Here is a 12174-nt window from a genome sequence, read left to right on the forward strand (position 1 = left end):
TTTGGTAAAAAAAAAAAAAGAACAGAAACAGCAACCCTTCCAAATGTAAATAATGAGCGCTATCAAAGATTTCTTAACTGAGTCAAATAAATGGTGAAGTTAAATAAGCAGAGAGAGTCCTCAGAAGCTCATGGAAAATGCAGTGATGAAAATGTTGTGCATAGTTTTCAGATGTTTCTACATGAAACAAACTTATCTGTCAATTATATTTTTCTACAAGCTGTCTGAAATCTCATATTTAAAAGAGTAACTTACCATTTAACACAACAGAGAGGGGCAGGAAAATGATAGGACTTCAGAAAAGGAAGGAAGAGGAGGAAGAAAAGGTGATAAAGGCCCAGGCTAATGTAAAGCACATTACAGACAGGGCTTCTTAAAAGATCAGCATGTCCAACCACGCCACTCCTAGACATCATCCCAGGGAAGAGGGAAAAAGTCACCGTAGCTTGTCTGCTTCAACGCTTAGTGCTAAGCTCAGAGGCACATTTCTGTCACAAGCAGTTTTTAATGATTTGTAATGAAAACCTGTGACCACATCTCCTTAGTAAATCTCAGAAAGAAACTTCTTCATAGCAACGACAAGGGTTCCTATTTTGCCCCCAGTCTCTGCCCTTTAATCCTCTAGATCATTTTCATGGAAAGTTGACTTTTTTCCTCTTTTATTTTGGAAGGTAAATTGATCAAGGTTTTAAAAATATTATATTATTACCAATCACTTAATGCGTCCAAGTTTCTAAAACTAGATTTAGAGGATTATTAATAATATGATTGTTTCTAATTTTTTAAAAATGGGTAATTAAAAAATGGGTAATTAATGTCCAAAACAAAGATAAAATTGGTTATTTGCACTATCTTTTCTAGGCTAGGTTCTGAAGCAAGGGATTGTAATGGTCCCAGAAAACAATACAGAGTATGTGAGAATCCACCTTGTCCTGCAGGTCTGCCTGGATTCAGAGAGTGGCAATGTCAGGCCTATAGTGTTAGAACTTCGTACTCAAAGCATGTACTTCAGTGGCAAGCTGTCCTGGATGAAGGTATGACCGGCCAGCTCCCCACCATTTTAATTAAGTAGACTTCTGGGTTTCCAAAGTGCTTTACAATAGTTATGTTGTATTTCAGGTTGTCTTCTAGAGTTTAATTTTTTAAAATTTTTTCTACCTTTGTTGACATATAACAACCACACAACTAACAAAAGTATTTTAGAAAATATAGTAAGATCTTTTGAATATCTCTTAAAACAACTAGAAACAGGGAAAACACCAGACACTGGTGAACATGAGGAAAAACTAGATCAATCATACATTGTTGGTGGAAGGATGAAGCAGTCCAGCTGCTTTGAAGAATAGTTGGAGAGCTTTTTAAATAACTAAACAGACACTTATCATACAATATAGAAATCGTATTCCTGGATGATAAAATACTATTCGCGAGTGAAAAAGGAGGAAATCCCTGATGTATGTAACAACTTCAGGGAGCTTAGAGCATTAGTTTGTATGAAAACACCAATCTCAGAAGTCCCATGCTGTGTGATTGTATTTAAATAACATTCACAAAATGATAAAATTATGGGGATGGAAAACAAAATAATACTTCTCAGGTGGTGAGAAGGAAGGAAGGTGGGTATTACTGTAGAGGGTAGCATGGGCAGGACCTTCGTGTTGATGAAATAGCTCAATATCTTAATTGTGACAGTGATGGCACAAATCCAAAATATGACAAAATGGCATTGAACACACATACCAATACCATTTTCCTACTGTATTATAGTTACTGAGGCGTACCAGTTGGGAGAAACTAAGTAAAAGATGTGTGGGACTTCTTTGTTCCACTTTTATAACTTGCTATGGTATGTAATTATTTTATGAGAATTTTAAGAAAATTTTATGCTGCTTATTAGTTAAGAATGATAATGCTTGCCTTTGGTGAGTAGGCTGTGAGTTTGTTACTGAAAAGTGGTGATGGAGTCTTGGAATTCATTGGCCATTGTGTTGTGAGTCTTATGTTGCGAGTCTTTCATTTTTCCCCTTAGTCAAGTTGGACTGTGCTTTTCATCATTCTAATAACACTCTTGATAGGAATCTAAACACTATTGCTTCCCAATGTCAGTGCACTCATCTCTCAGTGGATGCAAGCGGTAGTGGAAACACACAGTAGGGCAGATTATTCCAGTAAATAGAGGGGAAGAGGTGAATGGAAGCCATTAGGTGATTATTCCTTGTCTTCCTGCTCTCAAACATGTAAGCCTAACTACATCTGCAGACCTCCCATCTGTTTTCCACTGTCCAGCAGAACCTTAATTCTTCCAAGTCCAGTCCCCCTACTCTGTCCTGGAAGTCAGCCCCTGCTTTCCCTTTCAAGTGTCTTACTGATCACCCTTACTTTCTATTGGATATATAATCTGCTTTAAACTGGACTATTCACATTCAGTGTTTTTAATATATTTAGGCCTCTCCCATTAAAAATCACCAGGCTTCTCTCAAGCTCAAAGCCAAGTTGAGCTGCTGGACTTAACACCTTTCTCCCCCACAGCCATTCTTCTCAGTGGGCTGCCTATATCCCAACCCTGGTGTTTCCCTACTTCAATCTGGATTTTGCCTTGACAAATCTCTGTAATGTTACTAAAGAGTCTCACTAAATTTAAGGAATACTTTCCCATCTTCTTCTTACTTGACTTTCAAAAACATTCATAAAGGTAACCCTCCTTCAGTTCTTCAAATACTCATATTCCTTGGATTCCATAACACAACACCAACGTGGCTTTCCTACCGTGTCTCTGACTTATTCTCCTTCTATCTATTCGAGATGCTACTGTTTTCACCCTACATTTTCTTCTTCTTCCTCATCTATTCTCAAGGCTTTAAATATGCAATTCATTAATTATGTCTTAAGCCACATTTTTCCTTTAAACGCCAAACTTGTATGTACAATTGTGTGCCTGATATTTCTACTTAGACAGGGTGAGTTTAAGTGGTCTGACACTCATGATCATGATCTTTCATATCAATATCCATTGGATCCTTCTCATGCCTCCTATATCACAAAGGGAACACTAACTTTTCAGTGGCACACACTTTATTACCTGGTCTGTAAGGACATTTTTGTGGTCTGCCCTCTTTAATAGCATGCCCCTTTATTTTGGGGCCCTTGTGCCAGCTGGCTTCTTAACACAATAACTTTTCTTCCTCAAGTTTCTCATCTCTTTCCCAATCTATTTACCTTGAAAGCGTCAAATGATATTTTTGGACTCAATTTTTGTCAGTTCTTCTAGGAAAAACAATCTCCCTGATCATCCAGATTAGTTACGCTCTCCTTGCAAGTTTCCCACAAGAACTCTGAAATAGCACATTTAGTGTATTCCCACTAGTATCTGTTCCTTGTGTGCCATCGGGTAAATATTAACTTTTTAATGGATATTTATTTCAAACATTTCAATATATAATCAATATTTTTGTTATAAAAACATCCAATGTGACTGTTCACCTCTAATACCTCTGGTTTTTAAGGGTAAATATGATATCTACTTTTCATTGGCTGTGAGATTTAATAATGTTAAAATAATTTATTCATAGCAAAATAAGAGACAGAAACCAAATTTCCTGCAGATCAGAGAAAACTCAGAGTTAGATATGTGTCAATTTAAAACACTGAAGCTGTTGGAATAAGCTTCTAATGCTTATACAGTGATGTTTATCATTAGAATTATCCCAAGTAGCTTTTTATGTAATCAGCAGCTTAGTAATTTTGATATTTTGCAACATGTGTCTGTCGAATCCATCAGTCTCTATGATGAATGAAATACACAACAACAATTAGCCTTCTTGTGTCAGAGCTCTGTGGAAGAAACCTTAAATATACATTCTTAATTTATTTGTAACTTGGAGACAGCTCCCACCCCATGGTTCACTTTCAAATGTCTGCAACAGCTGTGACTGCACCAGGTAGAAACTGAGAACCAGGAACATAATCCAGGTCTTACATGTGGGTGGCAGGAAGCCAATAACCGGAGTCACCGCTGGTGCCTCCTTGGGTCTGCATCAGCAGGAAGCTGGAGTTAGCAGTCTGAAATGGGCATTGAACCCAAGAATTCCAGTATAAGATCAAGTGGTTCTCTTAATTGGCATCTTATCCACTAGGCTAAATGCTTATTCCTTAAATATATAGAGTTATTTTTAAAGTCTAGGGTCTTAGTAATGTATGAAACCTTAGATTCTAAGTTGCTCTATCTGTTGTTCTTAACTAATACGTGGATGCATGGGTAGGGGAATTAAATGTAGGGGATCAATGCAGTAGTGAACATTTATTTTTAGAGAAAAATGTGCATGGCTTTAACAGTCAGGTATTTTATATACCCTAGATATGCTGAAATTTGGCTAAAATCCATGTCTAATGTGTATCTTGGAAAGGGCTGATCTTTTAAATCAATTCAGAGCCTACCTGCCAAGTACTGGCATGTTACATGGATCACTGCAGTGTCAAAGCCTTGAGGGTATACTCTAGGAAGGAAGATTGGCATCAAATATTTATGTCATCTGTAAAGTTCAACTAAGCAGAAGGTATTGACAATATGTTACGAAAGGAAGAATACAAAGATTTTCATTTGAATTCTTGCTGGGAATGTGAATGGAACTTTTTAGGTGACTAACTCCTTTCAGTGTTTTTCATATATATTGTTTGCTCCTCTCTTCATTGAAAATTCCAGAAAGAAAAGTATATATACCACTTTTAGAATGTTACAATTATAGCAGGCGTTTTTAAGTCCAAAGATATGACATAGTAAGCAGTCATTGAATAAACATAACCTACTTTGAGGTGTGAGAGCACACTGAAATGCTTTATTGCAGCTTATAATGGCATCTTAAAGGAAAATTTCAAAACCATGCATGTTAAAGGCCATGTTCCAACTCCCAAAAATTGTTCAGAGCTGTATTCAGAAGCCACATGTGAAAACTGTTTGAAATGTTCAATTCTGAAGGCTCATTTAACTGTCTGTCTTCTCTTTGCAAAGTGATACCCTGTTGCATGCCTCTGGCTGTTATTTGGTATTTATAGAATCCCATCAGCATACGTGGAACTTTACTGAAGACATAAGGGAAGATCAGTGTCAGAGACTGTAAACTATTTTCCATTCTATTTATACAAGCTTAATAAACAGCAAAGGACCTGACTGGTGTCAAGCCAATAGAGTAGTAATGTAGCATGGAAATTGCTCAGATTTGGATAATCGTACTACTGGTGTTACCAAATATTACAGCTCCTCTGTATGATGCTTAGAAATAGAAACAACACTTTGAAAATATTTTGCCGCTCTTTGACCTGCGAGGCAAATGCTTTAACTCCAACCGCCCTACCTTATTGCTCACTAAGGCATTGAAGAAGACTACCAACCTTTCAAGAATTATTCACCCGAAATAGTTGTTCTCAGTCTACCTATATTACTTATTGCCATCCTCTTTGAATAAGCAGCAAAGGCCAGTATATCAACAGATGTGCAAAATGATGGGTGTTTTCATGGGAATGTATTGCATTTTTAATCATACCAGTAAGGGACAAATCTTAGCAGACTTTCTCACGTCAGAGTATCCCTCTTCTCCTTTTGGTAATTTTGCAGCTAGAAAATGCTAAATACATAGGATTAAAAATTTCCGAGACATCAAGGAAGCCTTTATAGACAAAGTAAATATTAACTGGGACTCATAAGTAAGTACAGTTCTGGTACTGTACTTAAGATAAAGAGACAAGCATTCCAAAAAGAATAAATAAAAATAGGAATAGGTAAAATATTTTTCAGGTACAATGATTGGTTTGTGTGTGGTAGAGGTTTTATACCAGAAAGTGATAAATGGGACATTTTGAAAATAACTGTAACCATGTTTCTTAAAAAGGAGACTGATATACATTGGGTACCTGTTTTTCCCCAGGCATCTCATTTTCTACTTAAAATAACCCTCTAGTGTTAACCAATCCAAATATTATATTACCCCGTTAGCAGTGAATTATTTTTTTGTTCAGTAACCATTTTGAAAAATAAATCTTAGTATAAAAATACTGATAGGGTGACTTTTTCTCATCTCTGTCTCTCTTTTTTTTTTAATCTGTTCTGCATGTAGAAAAACCATGTGCCTTGTTTTGCTCTCCTGTGGGAAAAGAACAGCCTATACTCCTGTCAGAAAAAGTGATGGATGGCACTTCTTGTGGATATCAGGGACTGGATATCTGTGCAAATGGCAGATGCCAGGTGAGACATTCCAGAGAGAGTACTCACACGTCAAGGGGGACAGTGGGAACTTTGAGCAGTTTCACAGTATTGTAGAACGCTTTAAACTAAGAGTCCAAAAGGTCGGGGAAGAGTCCTGATTTGATTCTCCATTTTTTGGTCTATATGCTGAGGGATTTGAACTAGGTAATCTATAAAATCTATTAGTAGTTGAAAAAAACCTCAGAGTTTGATTGTCCAATGTGTATGTTACAGGTTTAAAATTGGAACGTTTTGAATATTTTATGTCAAAACATTCCAGACTAAACTTCTAGCACACCAGTTCTCCTATGGCTTTTGTCCAAGACTAAGCCATGAGGCAAATGCTATAAAGTCAATATTATTACTCATATTCAAGTATTATAAACATACTTGGCATCAGTTGATATTTAAATGTATATTCAACTTTCTTGTAACAAATGTTTTATTTACTTTCTCCCCCCTTTTTTACAAATAACTTTCATTTACATGCATTAATATGACCTTCTTCATCTATTTTTAGAAAAATATAGAATTTCTATCAAAGTGACTATGAAGGCCATAGTGGAAAAATAAAAAGCTAGAACTTGGAAGTTGCTAGTCATAATTCTGCCACTGTCTCAGGTTGGCTTCCCCTGGAAGAGTACGAAGCAGAAATTTGAATGCTAAATGTTTTCATGATCAGCATGTATGTGGGGGAAGGGAAGGAACTGGGATTGCGTAGAGGGAGAAACTGGGCTACAGTGCTGTCACAAGACCCTAGTTGGGCTTCCGGGGAACTCTTTAAGCTGTGATTGGCGTTTCAGGGTTGTCATAATTTTGGAAGAGAAAAATAGGCCTTTTATATCCAGCATCTACTAGTATTGAGATGCAAGCTGCCCCAGGAATGGGATATGACTTTAGGAAAGTAGTTGTTGTTATTAGACTAGGCTGTTTCTAATAAACTATCCAGGAGTTGGAGAGAAATAAATCCTTTAGCAATGAAAGAGGTAGCTGAATAGGACAGCACTGAATCTGTTGCAGCCATTAACTAGCCTGTGTTCTTGGGCAACACATGAATGATATGTATGTAAGCATTAACTAACCTGTGAAATGAAGTTCCTGGGCCAATGATCGAAAGCTGTGTGCTCTACACACCTTTGAGAATTTGATGAAAGGTTTATCTCCCCCCATGAACACACACATATAAACACACACTTAAAATTTTAAAAAATTACAAACTACAGAGTGATCAAACTATGATCCCATAGAGGTATATAAACTTCTTGATAGAAGCTGGGAACAACATGAAACTAAAATGCTTTCCCAGCTCCAGGATTCCATATTTTGCCAGAGTGCTATAATGTTTAAAGTATAGAATCATGTAATACCATTGGCATGAGACACAGTCCTATGATTACATATTAATTTCCTTTATTCTTTCATAGAATATGGCATGTATCTTTTCATATATGGCTAAAAGTCATTGTACATACTTTACCTACACATTTTTTTCAGTAATGTATGTTGTGCAATTAAAACTTTTAAGTTTATTTTATCATGTATTTCTATATTTCTTTATGTTGCACAAAATTATTTTCCAAACTTTATATGCCAAATATAATAGCCTCATTTGCTGTGCTTTTCACTTAACAGTATTGTGTAAGCCAGACCTTTACAGAATCCCTGGCTAGACATGGACATTACAGCAACAACAAAAGTCTGTATCAATGTTTTGTGAACCTGATGATGATAATTAAATAGGAATTATCTGAAATGGATTGTGACTTCTCATGGCATTAGAGTACTTTGTTTCTGGCTTTTTAATAAAAATGTTTCATTCAGTCTTTCAAAATAATTAAAAACATGCCTCATTTCTTTTTGTGATCCTTTTTAAATATGTAGGTTTGACTAGAGTATTTTGTTTTATCACAGAACATATAGTACTAAAGCTGAATGTAGACTTCTAAACTTGGTGAATAGAGGGCATGGAAAACAGCTTTGTGCTGGTGACTCAGTTTCGTTCTGTGAAGTTTCCGTTACTAATAAGGATGAGACAGGCTTGATCATATACTTTGCTGTGACTCTCCCATTATTGGTTTGCCAGCGTACCTAGAAGCAGTAAGATGAACTTGTCACTTCAGCTTTCTAGTTTATGTGATCATCTGCTGATGAGTGTGGACACATGAAGCTACGAATTATAGATTATAAAATATCTAAGCTTTATTTTAAAAATATGTAGTTATTGAACTGTAGTATCTATGTCTATCCTGACTGTTACATTAGGCTTATAGACCTAGTTTTAGGGTTAGCAAAAAATTGAAAAAAACTATTAAGCACCAATCTATTCAAGCATTAAACTACCATTTATTCTTCTCTTTTTGTATGCTCAGAGACAAACTGGATACTAGGAATGTAGGTGCTTTCATCATTTTGAAGCCACCTGAGCTCTATTTTCATTTTTTTCTTCATTTGTTCATGAAGTTGAAAAGGTTCAACTTTTATTCCTCCCCTTAACACAGGAATCTCAGGCTTTTCCATGGCTCCTGCTTAGTGTCCCTTTCACATCTCTGGTGACTCCTTCTTTCATCCAGGACGGTCTCATTTTTCCCTGGGGTATGCTTTGACCTGATGATAGGAGCTCTCCACCAACACACTGCTTTGTACTTCTTTACAACCAGAACCACAGGACCAAAATGGGGAAGGGATGCTGTTTTCAGCACATTTCGTGTGACTTTTGTTGTCTGCAGGTATCTCATCCTGCAGCTGGATTTTATAATCCACTTGCATCCTCCACCCCAACATCACTGATGCCAGTCACAAAGACCTTGCTTTCCTGTTTTAGTACTTGTAAACTTTCTCTAACATCATTAGAACTTTCTATAAATGGATTTTCAAACTCTCTGCCAAATCCTTCTTGATGAAGGGGAATTGTGCAATCCAAACATTGGTTTCTGACAGCATCTGCTTACTGAATTCTCCCTTTTGAGGATGTACAACTTTCAAAAATAGGATCTTATTTTTTGAATATCGATAAGAGGCAACCATTATTTCCTGTAAGAGTCAATTGACTTGACTTGATCCTAAAAGAGTCCTGTTAACAGAATTCTCTTAGCTGCATATTAAAATTGATTTTCCATCTGTTCCTGTTTCTTCATAGTAACCATGGAATGTGAGGGGCTCCTTTTTCATTGGCTTGATGCTAAAGGAGATACAAGTTTATTCATGAACTGAATTGAAAACAAATTTTTATATTTAGTTCCCAGAAATTAATATTTAATATTGGGATTTGCTTTACAACTGCATTACAAATGAAGCCATCCACATTGAAGTGCATCTGTGCTATGTTGAGAGGACTGGGTTAGATTAATATTGTTTTATATATATATACATATATATATATAAACACTCACAAGAGAAATGTGATTTCCTTTGGGATTTATGTAAATTGCATTTTTTCATTTAATACTTTTTTCCAAAATACTTTAAAATATATCACAATAGTATAAGAACAATACTGTCATCACTGTCACATTGGTTCATCTTGTTACAGATTTTATTATTTTACATAAGCTTGCTATATTAGTTTGTACCAGAGAATGTGATATTTTCTTTTTTGTCTATGAAATGTCTGCTTTGTAGAGACTGTCCTAAGTTAATATTTAAAAATAATCAATTTAATGATGCATTGTTATTCTCTTTGTACAGAGAGTTGGCTGTGATGGTTTATTAGGATCTCTTGCAAGGGAAGATCATTGTGGTGTATGCAATGGCAATGGAAAATCATGCAAAATTATTAAAGGGGATTTTAATCATACCAGAGGAGCAGGTAATTTTAATTTTTTAAAAAATTAATCATTCCTACAGTCTTTGGGGACAGAAGGTGCATTGAACTTGACTTAGAAATCATAATACTGATTCTATGATAGACATTTGCAATGGATATTGAATGTTATTTTTTTGTGATGACATACAATATATATGATATGAGCCAGAAATCCTAACAAGCCCATTTCCCAATAATGAAAACATGAAGTCATCTGTTATGTATTTAATAAGTTAGAACAACAAGGGAATAATCTAATTTGCATTGGCTAATGTTATACAATTTCTACAGACCTTATTATCCAATACAAAGGATGATGTCTAACAGAAACTAGTGGTATGTAACATCCTGAAGTAACCATTGAGAATATTAGTCTTTGAGTTTTCAGCTTTCCATATTCTTTATTTGTTTCTCAATGTTTTTACTTAATTTGAAAAGGATTAAATTTTGGAAACAGAAGGTATATAATATTGTAACTGGAGGCAGAAGATGTAGTGTTCTAATGGTATTAATGGCAGCAATCATTCTCTCTACCTTTGTTTCCTCATAAGTAGTTAGTAACAATTAGAGGATATAAATATGAAATGACAATGTGATCCACAACAAAAAGTAATCTTTTCTATATTGAGACAATGCATATAATTTATATGCAGGATATGTGTTATGAGCAGATTCTCAACCTTACTGTGAAGAAGCAAACATATCCTGTGTTTATATTACTCTGTTTCCTATCTGTGGTATCATAAATTATGACTCTTTTCATCATCATGAATAGGTTTACATTACATACTTCAATATTTTCCTGGTTTAAATTCCTTTCTTGTTCAAAAGTGATAGCAAAACACCTGAGACTAAAATAGGGATTAGTCTAAATAAAAAGATAAGTCATTTGTGTTTCTGTAATCAAGAAAACTGGGTTCATGCTCAATAAAAGAGGTTTTTAGAAAAGGAAAGTAGATACAACCTTCTAAAGATTGGACATAACCTTTTGGTAGGCCCAACCAGAATAAGAGATAAATGAGCCTTAAGATATTGAAGCTTAAGAATTACGAAGTCCGGTCGGTGCCGTGGCTCACTAGGCTAATCCTCCGCCTTGCGGCGCCGGCACACTGGGTTCTAGTCCCGGTTGGGGCACCAAATTCTGTCCCGGTTGCCCCTCTTCCAGGCCAGCTCTCTGCTGTGGCCAGGGAGTGCAGTGGAGGATAGCCCAAGTGCTTGGGCCCTGGGAGACCAGGAGAAGCACCTGGCTCCTGCTTTCGGATCAGCGCGGTGCGCCGGCCGCAGTGTGGCGGCCATTGGAGGGTGAACCAACAGCAAAAGGAAGACCTTTCTTTCTGTCTCTCACTGTCCACTCTGCCTGTCAAAAAAAAAAAAAAATTACGAAGTCCCAGGGTAAATTTTAGATCAAAATATCAGTCTCTGAAGCCATGAAAAAGCTTCAGATATGTCTCACTTGTCTAGGTCTGCCAGCACGCATTTAGAAAAGATCTACTAGTTGGCACAGCTTCCCACTACGAAAAATAATTACAATAAGCTCTTCTGCCTGATTTTGATGAGAGAAAGATTGAAGGTAGTTGAATATACTAGAGCTTTTGAAGAATATTCTTACATAATTATTTAATATGCATGGAAACAGTTCATGGAGAAAATACTGATAAACATTAAGAACTGACATCTTTATTTTATTTTTAATAATATTTCCTTTTCCTACCAAGCATATAAAATGGAAATACCATCAAAAATTCAGTGATCTTTTTTTCATTCTGACTGCAGTTATGTGAAAACATTTTTTCTCAGATGTCTCCTAACCACTCCCTTAAAGATCTACATTTGCTTATTTGTGTGTTTATTATAATCATATGTATGAACAATATTTCTAATTGGGAAAATGTCTGAGGTAGTAAAATATTAGGACTACAACTCTATGCAAGTTTCACATGGTTCACAGGGAACAGACAAGAATTCTTATCTTGGAATTCAAAGTTGCCTGTGGGGTCCTCCCTATGTGTGCCTCCAACACATCTCACACCATGGACCCTTCCTTCTTGAAGCTGCCAGAATTCTCGTGGACACTCAAACTGACCTGTTGCCCTGGCACCTCCCATTTGCAAATGCCATTCTGTCCGTTTCCTATTAG

The 12174-nt window shown here is 36.1% G+C and overlaps 1 protein-coding gene and 1 long non-coding RNA gene across 10 annotated transcripts in view; one reads left to right on the forward strand and one right to left on the reverse strand.

The window, feature by feature from the left end:
- The window catches only part of ADAMTS19 (ADAM metallopeptidase with thrombospondin type 1 motif 19), a 220139-nt gene that overhangs the window by 152727 nt on the left and 55238 nt on the right, over positions 1-12174 (forward strand). For all 8 annotated transcript variants that reach the window (XM_051844182.3, XM_051844184.3, XM_089335839.1 and 5 more), the window contains 3 exons: positions 862-1034; positions 6108-6235; positions 9920-10040. In XM_051844182.3, the coding sequence (XP_051700142.2) occupies positions 862-1034; positions 6108-6235; positions 9920-10040 (422 nt within the window). The remainder of the gene's footprint in view (positions 1-861; positions 1035-6107; positions 6236-9919; positions 10041-12174) is intronic.
- LOC149126045 (uncharacterized) overlaps positions 1-12174 on the reverse strand; it is a 295022-nt gene that overhangs the window by 93421 nt on the left and 189427 nt on the right. The window lies entirely within an intron of this gene.

The sequence above is a fragment of the Oryctolagus cuniculus genome, chromosome 6 (assembly GCF_051225735.1).
Source record: "Oryctolagus cuniculus isolate XC-2025 breed Fujian yellow rabbit chromosome 6, ASM5122573v1, whole genome shotgun sequence".
In the NCBI taxonomy this organism is placed as follows: Eukaryota; Metazoa; Chordata; class Mammalia; order Lagomorpha; family Leporidae; genus Oryctolagus; species Oryctolagus cuniculus.